The sequence below is a fragment of the Ciona robusta genome, chromosome 1 (genome assembly GCF_009617815.1).
Source record: "Ciona robusta chromosome 1, ASM961781v2".
NCBI classification, from domain to species: domain Eukaryota; kingdom Metazoa; phylum Chordata; class Ascidiacea; order Phlebobranchia; family Cionidae; genus Ciona; species Ciona robusta.
This window is the reverse complement of record NC_143235.1, coordinates 12,702,893-12,720,109: the sequence shown is the minus strand read 5'-3', so window position 1 is coordinate 12,720,109 and position 17,217 is coordinate 12,702,893. Positions and strand designations below refer to the sequence as shown.

The window sequence follows — 17,217 nt, the reverse complement described above, 5'->3', positions numbered from 1 at the left end:
ATAACTCATAAAACTGTATTATATTATATATGCAGAACTTTCATATTTTAATAAATCTATAGCATATTTGGTTTTCACAATGTTTGCATTTTTTGGAAAACTTCTTGACTGGTTTAAATCTCTTTTCTGGAAGGAAGAAATGGAGCTTACTTTGGTTGGGTTGCAACACTCGGGAAAAACAACATTCGTAACTGTAATATCTGTAAGTCTTTTATTATTACCACGTTACCCATCTGCAGAATATGGTAGTTCCTGACGAGATCTCCCGGGCCCAAAACGGTTATTTTCGGAGAAAGATAATATAAAAAACATTAGGAATTCCTTCCTCATTTGATACAGATTTAGTTCATTGTTTAATTATTAGGCTTTTATGAGACAAATTATGGCGTGCATAACCAAAAGTTTGTAAACAAAATCGCCCGTACACCTGCTATACCATGTCGACTGGCTAGTGCAGAAGAGGCTCTTGCTGCTATCATTGTGGGCGTATGTCTCCTTGGGCAAAACACTAAACAGTAATTACTGCAACCGAGTAGTCACTAGTGGGTTATCTAAATTATCACCCATTTAAAAAAAAGGCAAAAATTTCACAAAAGGAATCAACCACAAAGTACCATACATGGTAACTCATAACCTGGTACAAGGTTTATAAAACAGAACAACTTATTAAAACGACTGTGGTTTTCCACAAAGAATAGAAGAACTTTTATTAAACTAGAATACATGTTTTTTGAAATAAGTGTTCTACAAAGCATTGTCAGATTCAAAATGCTTCTACAAGCCGTTCCCTTTCCTAGCTACGAAATGTCAGCAGCAGGAATTTGCCAAACTTGTTTTCTTCACATTTTGTATTCCAATATTGTTGTACAATAAGTTGAATGCTGTTTTTAAATATGTTGCTGTCTTACTAAACCAATTCTAATGCCTTGCCATAAATTAGACTTAAATAAATGTAACTTGGTTTATCCATCACGGATGTTCTGTTTCATACACCTCTTGCCAGCTTTTTACTACTTTGTGGGTGATTATTACTGTTTTTTTATATGTATAGCTCAATAGCTGATAATTTGGATAACCTATTAATTAGTGGGTTGAAGACGTATTTAGTGTTTTGTAGTTAAAAATGATAAAAAACATTAAATCAACATAAAAAAAACCTTTTTAGTCGGGTCAATTCAATGAAGACATGATTCCAACTGTTGGTTTTAACATGAGAAAAGTAACAAAGGGAAATGTTACCATAAAAGTAAGTGCACTTTAATGTGTAAAACTTATTTATGGTTTATTCCTATCATACAATTTTATTATAAATTGTACCAAACTGTATATCAAGGTATTGTATCAATAGAAGTATAAAAAGTTTCTTTTGAATAGATGTTATTGTTTTTATACATTGTTTTTTTTAAGTAGATTTAAAAAAAATTCTTAGGTATAAAGTAGTATATATTAATATTATATATATATATATATATATATATTTCAATAAATTTAAATTCTTAAGGTGTGGGATATTGGTGGCCAGCCCCGATTTAGGAGCATGTGGGAGCGATACTGCAGAGGGGTGAATGCAATTGTGTAAGTTTTGTTGTTGTATCTCTTATATGCTGCTTAGGAGTTGAATATCCTGACTTTTATATTTTAAAAAATATTTGTGTTTGTTAAAATGTACATCCTATAACCCCAGATACATGGTGGATTCTGCAGATACAGAAAAAATTGAAGCTTCCAGAAATGAACTCCATAATTTACTTGAAAAACCTCAGTTACAAGGAATTCCTGTATGTAAAATTTAACTTTACTTTACTGCGGTTGTAATTCATGTTTAAGTTAAGTTACATGATAAATATAAATCAATAGTTCTAAACGTTTTTATTAAATAGGCCTAGCTTTTGAAATATACAATAATATAATAATAAAAAAATGAGAATGACACTTATTGGCAAAATGGTATTCTCAAATGGTAAATTAAATCTTCCATAAATTTGAGATATTTTGTCATTGTTATGTAGATAAATATGCTTGGGTTGCAAGTTTGTTTCCTGGTTTAGCCCTAGGCTTTATCCATTGTATGGCTGATAGCCGCAGTCATTTGGCAAATGGTATTATAACTTAAAAAATGCCATACAATGTCCCATTTTCTAAGCAGATACTGCAATTATCAATGTTAGAAATAATTAGTTTTTCTGCAAGAAAAATTCTACTGGTCCACTGGCAGAATTTGGTTGAAACAAATTCTTGTGTTGATAATTAAAACTAGGTACAACCTATTTCAAAGCTCCGTTTATTTACAATGAACTTGAATAATTGGAGTAACAACATACAAGACATTGCAGCACATTTCACTCCCACTGTAAACAATCTAATGCTGCATGTTGGTAATCCATTTACATGTGACATGATTATGTTTGATGTATTAGGTTCTAGTGCTGGGAAATAAGAAAGATCTTCCTCAATCGCTTGATGAGAAGGAATTAATTGAACGAATGTAAGTCTTACAACTTATTTATATTTCATGTTCCCTGTTTGTAGATTGGTAACAGTCAGTTTTAAATAGATTTTCAGTCAGTATAGTCAGTTTTGTATGGATAAAATTTATGTGTTGTACGTTTAGATTCATACAGTAACATGTTTTTAGTTTTAACAATATGATATGTTTCTTGTTTCTTACATTGCGATATGTCTTTAGTTTCATATATTGCACTATGTGTTTAGTTTCAAGCAGACGTTTTACATTTATATTTTGCAAGAGGTTTGACCAACTGCAGGCAATGTTCAGCATTCTACTGCATTTAATACAAAACCTGTTCAACAAGCAGCATAACTTTACTAATAAACTGATGTGGCGGGTTTCAATTTATACTTATTGACAGTAATACCAGCCAGTCTAATGGTCTCTTCACTTTACTAACTCCCTGTTTAGGAATCTTGCTGCTATCCAAGACCGAGAAATATGTTGTTACTCAATTTCATGCAAAGAAAAAGACAACATTGGTAAGAACTCTACCTTTCTTTTAAGCCAAGGGTGTGCAACCTGCAGCTTAGGTAACAGATACGGCTCGTCGGAAAAAGTTGTGCAGCCCGCAAAGACAGCTGCATATTTTTTACTGAATTTATTTAGCGTGACAGTTTTCTTTTAAAATTTATGCGTCCGAACTTAATATTTCTGCAAGGGTGTCTTCTCCCTTTTAATATCAGAAGATCAAAGATAAAATAAACTATTATTAGTCCATGCAAGCCTATGCTAAATAAATGTATTGTCCGCGGGTTCACCCAGTAATTTATACCTGGCCGTCTTGTAATATAGATTGCACACCCCTGGTTTAGGACATTAATTTTACGGCTGTTTGCTTTTGTTCCATAGACGTACACATTCCTCCAAGACATTAATTTTACAGTTGTTTGCCTTTATTTTATAGACATAACGCTACAGTGGTTAACACAGCATTCAAAAGCTGGCGGCAGTTAGGTGTTTTGGAAAAATCCGTTGCACTTATTGAGGACTTAACAAATTCAACACATGAAGAAGTTCAACATTGAATTATCCGTACTTCTTTTGGAATTGATTTGAACATCTACATTCCTGTGTTTAGGTGTATATAGTATAAATATATTTATGTTTTCTTGGTATTATTATGATTTAGCCTTGTGCTGGCTCCTAACTGAAAGCTTTGAATTGGTCAGTCAATTAAATGCAGAAAGTAGCTACAGCATTTTGTAGCAAACAATTTTTTGGCTTTTTGGATATAATATATCATCTTGTTAATTTAAAATGAAGTATTAAAATGAATGTAGTGGCCAGTAGGCTCAAACCCAACTATTGAAAATTACATTTGTGCATGCTGCAGTTGCATTTTACTTGTTATTTACCAAATGCACCATACAATGGGACCTGTGAAATATGATATAAAGTTCGATATATTTGATTCTTTGTTTAACTAAATCGATGTTTGCTTAATGAAGTCATACATGTTTCTGATTATATCACTGTCTCAACAAAACTTGTGTTTTAAGTTTAACTTAGTTACAGCCAAAAGATATTTGTAAACAAACTATTTTGTTGAAGAAATCTTTTAAATCTGCAAATAAGTTTTAAATCTGCAAATAAATTTAAAAAAGAGAGCAGAGCTATAATAAAAGGTCACGTATATTACGACTTCATTAAAAAGGTAAATGCATGAGCGTCGCACTGTCTTGATAAAATTAACTTTCATTTGCATCGTGGACTGAAAACGTTAATTTTCTTCGAGCTGCACGTCGTTTTGTTGTTGCAATAACTTGCTGGGATTAGAAAACAATACGCTAGAGGGGTAAACTTTCACCTTATCAAGATAAATTCTCTAAGTTTCCCTAATTAGGTTGGGGAACACAATTACATCTTTATGAAAAACTTTCTTAGTGAAAGAACACAGGTGTTCATACACCTCGTGTCCGCTTACGAGTTACCAAGTATGTTACTTTGTAGGTGATTCTTTTTGGGGGGATTTTTCTTTTTATGTATGGCTAATAATTTTGACAACCCATTCGACCACCAGTAGAAGGCATCGAAAACGGTCGCTATAATATCTGTATTCTAGAATCACCTTGGTAGGACATTCAACGTCTGAAGGAAGAAATAAAATTAAGAAGGATTTGGTTTTTCATTAAGTTCACAGATAGTCCGTAATGAGAACCGTCAAAACTTTGCGTAAATTGAGCTACTTTACGAAAATCCATCACGTGTATCCCGTGTTCTTTACAATACTTGTTTAACTCGGCACAGAATTCGTTCAAAATGTCGTTGCCCTGAGAACGAGCGTTCTGAGTTGGTTTTAAAAGGTTAGCTGGCATTGGGTGCACGAAGACCAGCTTCGGCCATTTAGTTGCATTTGAATTACTGTAATGTTGTTCTATAACTTCAACCGCCGGCGACAGATAGCTTTCTATCGTAACTGTTGGATTAAGACCCATGTGTAAGCCGACCCCAATCACAAACAGTGTACCGCTTTTGCCGAGCTGATTCTTTACCAAGCCTAGCAACTTTCCCGACTCTTTAATTCGATGTTCTTCTTCTATCGAGAGTGAAAATTTCGGAGTACGATATCTGCATAATTTTGTGTAATGGGGAAGCTGGTTAACATCAGCTATTATACCCCTGCAGTTATCCCAAAAGAAAAACTCAACCCCGTGGCATCTTTCTTTTTGCTCTGCTGTTGTATAAATACTCCAGGCGCCTTGGTTTGGGTCATTTGATAGCAGCATCATCAATCCAATAAACATATTCCGCATAAACGAATCTCCAACAAACTGGATTTTGTTAAATTGGGAATTTTCTATTGTATCGCAAGCTGTATCGCCAGTAAAATTGGTCCAGTTGCAAGGACCGGTACTTTTCCAGGTTGCTGCTTCGGCAACTACGTATTTTCGAGTGTCAATGCACCTGAGAAACATATTAGTTTGGACCAACTTGCGCGTGGAAGTGTATAATAACTATGTTATTAACCAAAATTATATTTATACAGTAGAGGGGGAAAAAAGGGGAAAACCTTTTCATATTATACTCTTGTCCCCGTTGGTAGTAAAATTCAAAGAAATATATAACCGTATCCTTCCACAGACCAATGTTAATTGTTTAAAACACGATCAGGATGTTTGGATAATACATGCCAAAGGTGTCTCATCTTTTATCCTACAGTACTATTATATGAAAAAGATCGGTAATAATTTGCTATATATTCTAAACAGTCATTTAGATTATAAACAGTCCAGTTTCAGATTATACAGTCAGGTTTGCAAATAGATGGTTATGAATTACGCATATGGATCTGCAGGCCTATATATACTGTATCATATGTAGGCTAGCATATAGTCTATTATTATGTACTATAAACCTACTTAGGACAGTTGCATGTATCTTGGTTGACTGTTCGACAGGCACCGTCCATGTAATTATCACAACACGGCTCATCACCATGTCTGTCACACCAGCTTCCCACTTTTGGCCACGTTGATCCATTGATTTTATCCTGGTAACTAAGCATATAAAATACGTTACGGTTTAACTGTATATAGTAGGGTGGGGGAAGACGGGACACTTTTAGCACATATTATTCAAATATTTTGACCGTATTTTAAACAATTGGGAATCGTGAGAATACTACCAAATGAAACAAGAAAATCGAATAAAAAGGTGTCCCATCTTCCCCCACCCTACTATAATATCCACAAACACACTTATACCTTTATACTTGACCGTACTTACTTGTCATAGCCACATTTTCCATCTTCTCGAGTCCATTTACTTTGAATTCCTCGTTCCAACCAATAGCGCTTGTACACATTATCAATTTCCCCTTCCAGAGTTTTGTTCCGTACGACCCATTTACCTTTGACGATATTTTCAAGCAGATTGTCGCATTTTTGCTTTGCATGGTGGGGTATGGGTGTTTTTCGTACAGATTGATACTGTATCTTCTTAGTAAAATACGTACCAGCCCCCCCCCCTTTAATTTCTACGATGACGGCTTTATTATACTTGGCGTACAAACCATAAGACCACAAAATAAATGCAAGAATCAGAATCACTACTGCGTGTTGTTTTTTAAACATTGTCACACAAACGAGAAATGCCTATGCTATATCCAGCAAACATAAATCAACTCATTGTTTCAAATAGCGCGGCCTAACACTGAAAGTATTTACACATGTGTACCGTTGGTATAACACATGCAAAATATTAAGTCAGTTACTGAATTACAATGTATTGCTCAACACTAACAGCTCGACCTCTTGTATATATAGACCTGTATATACTGGACAATTGCTAAAATTTGAGCCGACACGCGTCATAGTCAAAGCTCTTCTGAATGGGAGCCGGTCCTGCTAAACCGTATTTGTATCATAGGGAAGTAAAGTATCTAGGTTCTTTATGATTTGTATACACAACACAAGCTTTAAACATTCTGTAATTACCAACAATTCACGCCTGAAATATTTCTGCCTACAGGCCCTGGGACAAAGATTGTTATTGCATGCATCAATTAAAACCTGGGCTATACCGTCTATAAACATATAGGCCTATTCATCTTTAATAGAAAACGCCAAATCATCGGTTGTATTATGAATAAGCATGATCTGCTTTAATATACAGTAGGGTGGGGGAAGATGGGACACCTTGAGCACATAATATCCAAACATCCTGATCGTGTTTTATATACTACTTAACATCGGTATATGGGAGTCGTAGGGATAAGGTTTCATAATTCTTTAAATTTGATATGCTTCCCACCAAATTGGACGAGAAAATTGAATGAAAAGGTGTCCCATCTTCCCCCACCGTACTATATTTTGTTTTAGTGACAAAACTTTGGTAACTAGAAATACATATAGTGGGGTGGGGAAGATGAGACATTTTTAAATTCTATTTTCTCGTCCTATTTGGTAGTAATAAACACTTAAAGAATTATAAAACCGTATCCTCACGGCTTCCATAGACCGTTGGTAATAGTTTGAAACACAATCACGATATTTGGATAGTATATGTGTGTGTTTTCTTTACTCACCCTACTATATATATATTGAAACTGTACTCAATTACTTTCCCATAAACACTCATGTGGCGAAACTAATATATCATTGCCACAAGCTGCTGACTTAGGTACCTCATGTGCTGCTCTGCATCAAACTATCGTGCTTAGTGCGACCATAAAACGTAGATAAGAATTGTTGACTCGTCCGAAAAAAGGTTCGACTTGTTTACCCACGCCTGACTAGTAGTACAAAAGCAGTGTAGCCCAAAGTTGGTGTAGCCTATATATTTATGAAATGCGTATAGATGAGTCTTGAGTGTAAAAAAGGAAAATAAAAACGAAAGAGCAGCATATTATACAATAGAATGGATAAGATGGGACACATTTTCATTCCGGCCTCATTTGGTAGTAAACAAGGAACATTTACAGAATTCTAAATCCGTATCCTCACGACTCCCATATACCGTCGTTTATTATTGAAAAATACGATCAAAATATTTGGATATTATGTGCTAAAAGTGTCCCGTCCCCCCACCCCACTATAAGTTGTTTATTCCCACATTTCTGTTGTTTTATCAAGTACTTTATAGCCTATACTGTTACCAAAAGTAACTGCGCCCACTCAAATAAGTTTGTTTTCAGCTGTTCGGTGTATTTCGGAACTGCACAGTTTCCACCATAATTAAATGTTCGTTATTTTGTCGTGACTTGAAAATTTTAAACTTTCAATTTAATCTTTTTGCGTTGTACTGTTGCTCAAATGCGACGAGTATATAAACCGCCAGATGACGCCAGTCGACCTTTTGGCTTATATGTATTAAGAGCCTATATTACGAAACCTAAAAACATCGGGATGTAAATAATAATATTATTACGTGAATATGTTTTGTCCAAACACCGTTAAAAGATAGTGGTCATCTTTAAATGTTGCCACCTTATGGACACGCACGTGTGGTCAGCGCAGTGTCCGTCCGACGTTGGCCACACGCTTGTTTAGAAAGAGGGGCAGGGGCCCAAGTATCCAATACAAGTTTAAAATGACCGTTTACCGCAGTGGAAGACAGAAGCGCTGATCGAAATACAATCCGAATCTTATTCGCAGTTGCGTTTCGGAAGGAAATTGCGCACCAATGTCGTTGACAAGTCGTTGACATGTTGTGTTTGCTAAAGTGATTCATGCTGGTACGGGTTCGTGTTTTCCTAGACCGTCGGTATTGAAGCAAAACGCCGGTTAGCTGCATCGAACTATATATAAGAGGTAAATAACAAAATAAGTGAATATATTTACATAGTTTTACGTTTTTATTCGTTTTATATTTCGTATGGAACAACAACAACTCAGGATAATACGGAAACTGCATGTTGTGACTAATGCAGCAACGAAACGATTTATGCATACTTTCTTTTTGTTTAAATTTTATTACCAAGCTGTCGGCATAGCTTGTTTACAGTCATTTAGAAAGTTAATAGCTTCCAGAAAGGCATGTATGGTTTACAGTAGCTTTTTAATCCCAAATTAGTACAAATATTCAAATAGGGTCCTGGAGTAGCTGGAATAAAAGAAATGGCTTTCAAGAAAATGTTTTCAATATACAACTTTGGAGTGTTTCTTACTTTCACATCTTTGTCTGGAATCATGTCAGTTATGTCAAGCATCAATGTAGAAGAAGGAATGGGTAAAAACTAAAAAGTTGTTTAGTAAAGTTAAACTAATTGTAACATACGATACCTTATTCTCACATGGCCGGAAAATCATTATAACACAGGGGGCAGTCATTATAACACAGGGGTTAATACACCTTTTGACCGCTTACAAGTTACCAACTATGCTACTTTGTGGGTGATTATTTTTGGGAGGGATTTTTCCTTTCTTTGATGTATTTTTAAATAACTATATGGTCACAGACTTTTAGGTGTTAAAACCACAACCTTTAGCAAACATAGGGGACATTGCGGCCATGCACTAATTAAATTGACATTATGAAAGCCTACCCTTAATTGTGTGCACTGTATTTATCAGTAAACATTCAAACCGTTCAGTTAGCTTGTTGCACAGAAATAAATTCCTGCCCCACATACTCTTTGAAAACCTTGTCGGCCTTATCGGGGCTTTTGTTCACATTAGAACATCAACTTGGGAACATAAATGTCTCGTCTGTCTGCCAGGTGTAGCGACCACGCTTTTTTCTTCCAATTAAATGTTAATATGTTTTAAAGCATGTTTTAACAACTGTCGTTTTAAAAGTATATCGTGTCTAATCCTTTTGTTTAAATATTTTTAGATTATCTGATTAGTTTTAGTTATGCCTCACTAGTGTTTAAAAATTTACCTTTATTGTGAAAATACAGGTGTTACTGCATTAGCGATTGGATACGGAACATCATTGGTGGCGGCATTAATTGTACCAAGCCTAATTGAAAGAGTCGGCTGCAAGAAGTTGTTCATAATATCTGAGTTTGGTTATATGTTGTTTGTTATTTCAAATGCATACCCATGTAAGTTTTTTTTTTATTCTTTGTAGGTAAGGTTCTTATCAAGGTTCCGGGATTTTGGCCGGATTTGGCCCATTACCCCAACAGTGGTAAAGCCCATTTATGTATTTTATGCGACCGGTGTAAAGCCCATTTATGTATTTTATGCGATCGCGACACCGCATTGCAGTCAGACTTGTATTTTTCACACCATTTTTATCCTTGTGTGCTTACGAGTTACCACACTTTTCAGCTTGTATATGATTTTTGCTTTGAAAAGCTTATAATTTGGACAACCCATTAGTGACCGCTGGGTTGGAGCAATGTCCATTAAGTGTCTTGCCCAAGTACACATACACCGAACAGTATTAGTATCGCCGTCTAGCATCAAACGGAGAACACTTTGGTTTTCGATGCCGGCGCCTAAACCACTGAGCCATGGCACCTTACACCTATGTGAGTTATGCGTAATTTCTGAACATAAAGTAGTGTGCCTAGGTTGCCATGTGCTCCCAAATTTTGAAATTAGTGTGACTAGATATATTTCAGCACCCTAGTTTTAAGCCTAAAACAGATTTTAATGTGTTGTTAGGTGTCCTTCAAAAAACCAGAATTTACAGGCTGCATGATATTTTACTTTATTCAGTGTAAACCACCTATGATTTTTTACCAGGCTGTAAAAATGTTCATAATATTTTAAATTTCCAGCTTACAATATTTTGGTTGGTGGGTTTGTTCAAGGTTTAAGTGAAGCCTTAGCGTGGACAGTGATGCCTCTATTCACATTTCACTATGCTAAAAAGCATTTTACGAAAGGTTCAAAAACCAATGAAGAATATGCAAATCATTACATGGGGTATTTCTTTGCTGCAGTCGAAGCCTCTATGGTAAGTATAGATTATTGATTTATTGATGCAGGTGTGGTGGACTGGTGGCACTTTGTTTTATTAAGTGTTCTATTTCCCATAATACTCTAGGATCAAAGTAGGTTATGCTAACGTTATATGCTCTGTTTCATTCAATTTTATTAATTACATGGTAAAGGTAAACCTATATTTATTTATAACACTGGTGTTCATAAAGTCATAAACCTTGTGCTTTTTTATGAATGACTGGTAATTTAGAGTTTAGACAACCCATTAGTTTAGTGACCACTGGGTTGGACCAATTGCCTTTAAGTGTCTTGCCCAAGGACACATACTTCCATGTTGGCAGCGACAAGCCTTGAACACATAACCTCTGGGTTAGAGGCAGGTAACCAGTTTGCCACGGAGCTGGGATATGCTGTTTTATACCAACACTAGATTTTTAAGAGCAATATTCTGGCCTTTTTTAAAAACTTAAATTCTGACATTTTTTTCAGATCAGTGGAAATGCAATTGGATTTTTAATTTTTCATATTGACCGCTCCGTTCACCCCAGTAATGTTACAGCAGAGCACGCTGTTGACTTTAAGTTATGCGGAATAAATGATTGTCAACTTCCCAATGCCACAGAACAAAATTTAAGCCAGTACACCCCTACTCAAAGCATGTTTCTCTACATTGCAATTGGGACTTTTGCATTTATACAATTCGTAGCCATCATCCTACATGCATTGTATTTGCCGAAAGATTTAAAACCTTCCCAGCCTGATAAAGCAAACAATGATACGCTCATACAAGTAGTTAACTTAAACGAAAATGAAGAAATGGAAATTTCCAACAACAGGTAGTGTAGGCTGTATGTTTGGTGTATGAATGAATGAATGAGAATGTAGCATATTTATCCTGTGGCAGAAAAACAGCTGTTATAACACCGGTGTCTTGTTTCATGTGCCAATTTAGAAGTTACATTATATCTGTTTGTACAACTAGACTGCTTGTATGTAACTAGATTTTACTAGATTAGTTTTCAAATCATGGTGTAAAAGCTTGTACAATTGTGTACGGGGTCACTAATGGGTTGTCTAAATTGTCAGCCATACATAAAACTAAAAAAAACAAAAAATTAATCGCCCACAAAGTTACATAGGTGGTTACTCATAAGTAAGGAAGAGGTGTATGAAACAGAACACCCGTGTCATAACGACTGTTGTTTTCCCGCCTCTCTATGGTACAGTAGGGTAAGATGGGACACCTTTCATTTTATTTTCTCGTCACATTTGGTAGTAAACGAGGAATATTCAAAGAATTATAAAAACGTATTTTCGCGACTCCCATAGATCGTTGTTAATTGTTTAAAACATGATCAGAATATTTGGATATTATTGTGCCAAAAGTGTCCCATCTTTCCTCACAGCCACAGTTCTATATGTTACATTCATTTAGTCATTTAGCTTAAAATAATCATTGCACAGATTAACTATTCTGGTATTACATTATAATTCCTAATTTAGTGTCAAATTGAAAACATCAGTAGTAACAACATTGAAGTTATGCGTACACCCGAAACACATCTTAATTTCTCTTCTTACAATTTACAATGGCATGACATTGGCTTTCATCATGACCGAGTTGACAAGAGCATACGCTTCGTGTTTCTTTGGTTTGGATAAAGTAAGTTGAATTCACAGACAGTAGGAAAAGTGGGGACAATACGTCAAATGGTCTAATTTAATTGATCAGTATTATAATATTTGTTGGGTAAATAAAGGGAGATAACAAAAACAGTTTGAGATAACAGAAAAGTGAGAAAACATCAAATGGTTATTTTATTTAATATTATAATATATTAATTAGTAATTTAATATCTGCTTGGAAAAAACAAAACAAGTTTTATGACATCAAATGTTTTTTTTTTTATTTGATTGTGTTATAAATTATTAATTAGTAATTTTATACCTGCTTGTTGGGGTATACAAATAAAGATAAGAGAACAAAAAGAGATTTTGATAGCCGTTTTTTAGTTAAAACTTTGGACAGTGGACACTATCAGAATCTGAAGTTAAACTGGCAAATGTTAGAACGGTAACTTGTAATTTTATATCTGCTGGTTGGGGCAAAAATAGGTTGTTTATTAACTTTTGTTTCAGGTGCAACAGCCACGCTTTTTAACCGAAGCTTTTTGCCACATTTTTATTCATAGCGTGTTTTAACAACTGTCGTTTTGCTGTTGATTTCCTTTTTTTTTGTTTTTAAAATAAAACGATTTTGCTATCGCTTTCAAATATGTAAATAAAAATTTTGTTCTATTTTACCAGGTCAGTTTGTGTAGTATGATATTTGGTGCAGCAGATGCTTTCTCTGCAGTTATCACTGGGAAGTTGGTTGCTAAAATTGGAAGGAACATTCTATTTCTTGTTGCGTTTCTGATTGATGTGGTTTGCTATGTACTATGCCTGCTTGAGCTACCAAATGAACACAACCAATGGCTTGTGTACTTTCTGTTCTTTTGTCTAGGTGCTTCAGATGGAGTTTGGCAACCTTTAATAATGGGTTCGTACAGTTTTTTTATTTATGTTTTTTCAGCACATGCACAACTGAAAAAAAAATCGGGGGGTGTTTAAATATAAATTTTTTTTTCCTTTAATTTTTTGTTATTTATTATTAAAGCGTGGATTGCGACTTTAAAACTGTCATTGTTTTTTAGTGTTAAAATTATTCCGGTAAATAAAGTAGTAAGCACATGTAATGATGTAAATGTCGATTGTTTATATTGACATGTGGTATGTACTTGTGTTATTACAGCAGGCCCTAACTAGCTAGACATTTTACTGCGTCTGTTAACATTCTTAAACTGATTTTTCCAAATTAACAAAATATTTTTTTACAAATCAATTTTATTTTGCAGCCATGTATGGCGAAAACTTTCCGAAGCAAACAATTATTGCTTGCAACTTATGGAACGTTGTGATAAATGTCGGTTATACTTTCCAATTTGCAATCAGTACCTCACTTTGTGTTCACAGCAAAATTTACATTCAGTTGGGTGTGCTGGTGGTTGGATTAGTTGGATACTGTAAGTCAAATACTGGTTCTAGATATTCTTAATCTTTTAGCGGCTCAACTGAGTAAAAACTTGCTTTATCCTCGCGTGGCTGGAAAGCGACAGTCGTTATAACACTCCTGTTCATATACCTTGTGCCAGCTTACTAGTTACCATGTATTTTACTCTGGGTTAGAGGCAGGCACAATAACCACTTTACCATGATATCAGTTTGATATAAATTATGAAACGTGATTTTTTTTTCTTGTTGATTGGACAGTCGAAACATCCAAAATACACTACTTTTATACCAGATAAGCCCCTAAATAAATATTTACATTATGCATGATAGCAGAAGTATCAGAATACTAGATTGTTGCTTCTAGTTGAATAATTGAATGAGCCTGTATAATTGTAATTTGTAAGTCCACATATTTTAATATTTGAGCCCAATTTTTATTTGCAACAAATAAAACATAATATGTTACACCAACAGCTTAAAGAATTGCACAATAGACTGACTATTTATATTTATTTTTTATGTATGTACATTAAAACGTAATTTCTTTACTTTTTTGTCAGATGCATCCCAACTTCTATACTACAAGGGTTCGAAATAAAACATAAATCAAGCTGCTTTTATTTCATTCTAAGAATTAGAAAGAAATAATATACTAGTGCATTACTTTTGTTTATCTCGTCGAAAATCAAAATAATGCATCCAAAACATGATTATTGTGTTAGGAATACTAGTATAATAGGGTGGGGGAAGCCGGGACACCTTCTCATTCTATTTTCTTGTCCAATTTTGCAGTAAACAATTTTTTTTTTAGAATTATAAAACCGTATCCTCACAACTCCCATAGACCGTTGTTAATTGTTTAAAACACGATCATGATATTTAAATATTCTTTGCTAAAGGTGTCCCATCTTTCTCCACCCTACTGTTCAGCTTATAATTTTTAAAGTTTCAATTTTAATAATTGCAAGTTCCATAAAAGAGATTGGTTGCTAAATTATTTGTCTCTTACACGGTTTCTATAAAGAATTGTCACATTTCTTGCAGTGTATGTGAAACTGTGTTTTAAAACGTATTGGCCTATTCACACACTGGCCCATTTACACAAACTGTTTCGTGTATGTCCTAGTTTCGTTGATGACTTATGTAGTTTGTTTTTGACGCGACTCAGGTAGTAGTTTGTTTTTGACGCGACTCAGGAATTACATGTTTTTTGTCAAGCTTTTATAACAAAGCATTACCCTGTAATATGATTCTTAATTTTAAGTATTGTTAATTTTTAAATTGAATAGCTTTGATTTACAGCAGTATTTTTTGTCTTTTTTATAAACAGGAAATGAATTAATGTAACTTATTTATTCTCGCGTGGCCGGAAAAGACAGTCGTTATAACACGGGTGTCCTGTTTCATACACCTCGTGCCAGCTTACGAGTTACCACGTATGAATGAATGAATGAAATTTATTTCGTCTCTTCAGTCACGATAACGAAGAGCAAGATAAATGATGAAAAGCGAAAAGACGGGTAGTAACGGTAAAACAACGGTTGTTAAGACACGCTTATTGATAAAAAAGATAGAAATAATGTTTTGGTATGATACTTTGTGGGTGATTAGTTTACAAGTCCTTAATGACCACTGGGTTGGAAGCGGTTGACGTTAAGTGTCTTGCCCAATGGCACATACGCCCACAATGCTGGTAGCAGCGGCGAACCTTGAACTAGTTACCTTAGGGTTATGCGGGATTTCCTGCGGTAACACAATAGTGACTATAAATTTTTTTCACTTCATTACCACGACACTGTTTGGCCCGCTATAAACACGAATATTCAAGTGTTTTAACTCAGAGTAACCCACGAAACCTCAATTATATGAAGGGTCACATAGCTACCCGTGAAACCTCTATAGTACAATATATATATCTCTGGTAAGCATTATAGTCCCGGTGTCGCAGAAATCTGGTTCGGCGCCGTGAGCGTATGTGTACTTAGGCAAGTTTAAGGGCAATTGCTCCAACCCAGTGGTCACTAATGGGTTGTCCAAATTATCAGCCATACATAAAAAAAATCAAAAAAATAGCCACAGACAAGTAACATATAGTAGGATGGGGGAAGATGGGACACCTTTAACACATATTATCCAAATATCATGATCGTGTTTTAAACAATTAACAACGGTCTAAGGAAGTCGTGAGGATACGGTTTAATATTTCTTTGTATGTTCTTTGTTTACTACTAAATGGGATGAGAAAATAGAATGAAAAGGTGTCCCATCTTCCCCCATCCTACTATATATGGTAACTCGTAAGATGGCACGGGTATATATATCACCCTTGTGATAATAACTGTCGTTTTCCGGCCACACGAGGAAAAAGTAAGTTACATTCATTCACTTTTCAGTGCTAACTATATTGAGTTTGTTTTCTCACTTGTTGTGGGAGTCATTATCGACTTACACTGTGCGGGTTATAGTCGTTGGTCGTGATAATAAAAGTTAAAAAGATTAAATATCTGCCATTTGATAAAGCAGTCTGAACGTGTCCAAAGAGTCTGCTTAGGCGTCCAGTCTAAGAGTACACAGCGAAGTCAATATACAATCTTCTATAACAGCAGCAGTAGTAAATACGAATGCCGCAGGTTACAGGCAGCAGGCCCGGTAACCACTTAACCGCGGGACCGGACAAAAAAATTTACTCCAGATCAATATTTTCCTGGCAATTTATTTGTGTCTTTTAAAATTACACCCATTTGTTTTTTTCCTAATTAAAGCCATATTGACACCTGACTATTTTCCTCGTGTTTATATAGCTAGTTTTATTAGACAAAATTAAACTGCGTACAAATTATTTCCGTCTATTTTATTAAACTTCGATACTGAATTGATGGTTCAAACTCGAAAATACAAAATTTCGGGAGTTTTAATATGATTCAGTGAGCATTGAACATCTTACTACAATGCAAAAATACCTACGGGCAATAGTGCACGGTACAAATTCAACTGCCAGAACAAATATATAGGAGGGGGGGGGGAAAGATGAGACACCTTTCCAATCTATTTTCTCGTCCAATTGGTAGTAAACAAAAACTGTTCAAAGATTTATGAAACCACTTTCTCACGACTCCCACAGACCGTTGTTAAAAGTTTGAAACACGATCAGGATATTTAGATATTATTTACTAAAGGTGTCCCGTCTCCCCCACCCTATACTATATTACGACTTCGGTCCGCTTTTATAATGACTCTTTGTTGAAAATGGTACAGAAACGACGTTAACACGTTGGTTTTAGTTTTCGAATAAAAACTAGCAGAACTTTATTG

General features: G+C 34.9%; 3 protein-coding genes across 6 annotated transcripts; 2 read left to right on the top strand and 1 right to left on the bottom strand.

Moving 5' to 3' along the window:
• Window positions 1–7: 7 nt before the first annotated feature.
• Window positions 8–3,998, top strand: LOC149743366 (ADP-ribosylation factor-like protein 8B-A). The gene is made up of 7 exons (XM_089875116.1): window positions 8–202; window positions 1,166–1,246; window positions 1,502–1,575; window positions 1,685–1,778; window positions 2,418–2,485; window positions 2,921–2,991; window positions 3,417–3,998. Exons 1-7 carry the CDS (start codon window positions 80–82, stop codon window positions 3,464–3,466), a joined length of 561 nt encoding a protein of 186 aa, XP_089731242.1. The 5' UTR covers window positions 8–79; the 3' UTR covers window positions 3,467–3,998.
• A 128-nt stretch (window positions 3,999–4,126) lies between these two features.
• On the bottom strand, window positions 4,127–7,125 carry LOC149743365 (uncharacterized). Its single transcript, XM_089874968.1, has 3 exons — window positions 6,239–7,125; window positions 5,872–6,009; window positions 4,127–5,416 (listed from the first exon to the last, which is right to left on the bottom strand). The coding sequence occupies exons 1-3, from the start codon at window positions 6,583–6,585 to the stop codon at window positions 4,594–4,596; spliced, it is 1,308 nt and encodes a 435-aa protein (XP_089731094.1). The 5' UTR covers window positions 6,586–7,125; the 3' UTR covers window positions 4,127–4,593.
• Window positions 7,126–7,760: 635 nt separating this feature from the next.
• On the top strand, window positions 7,761–15,209 carry LOC149743364 (N-acetylglucosamine transporter UNC93A-like). 4 transcript variants are annotated; one of them, XM_089874918.1, is made up of 9 exons: window positions 7,761–8,763; window positions 9,043–9,181; window positions 9,855–10,001; window positions 10,686–10,864; window positions 11,341–11,687; window positions 12,355–12,514; window positions 13,159–13,393; window positions 13,749–13,916; window positions 14,466–15,209. In XM_089874918.1, the coding sequence occupies exons 2-9, from the start codon at window positions 9,070–9,072 to the stop codon at window positions 14,501–14,503; spliced, it is 1,386 nt and encodes a 461-aa protein (XP_089731044.1). In that variant the 5' UTR covers window positions 7,761–8,763; window positions 9,043–9,069; the 3' UTR covers window positions 14,504–15,209. The 4 variants fall into 4 exon arrangements, with proteins under 4 accessions (XP_089731044.1, XP_089731055.1, XP_089731070.1 ...); XM_089874929.1 differs by having other exon boundaries at window positions 9,026–9,181; XM_089874944.1 differs by lacking the exon at window positions 9,043–9,181.
• Window positions 15,210–17,217: the final 2,008 nt, after the last annotated feature.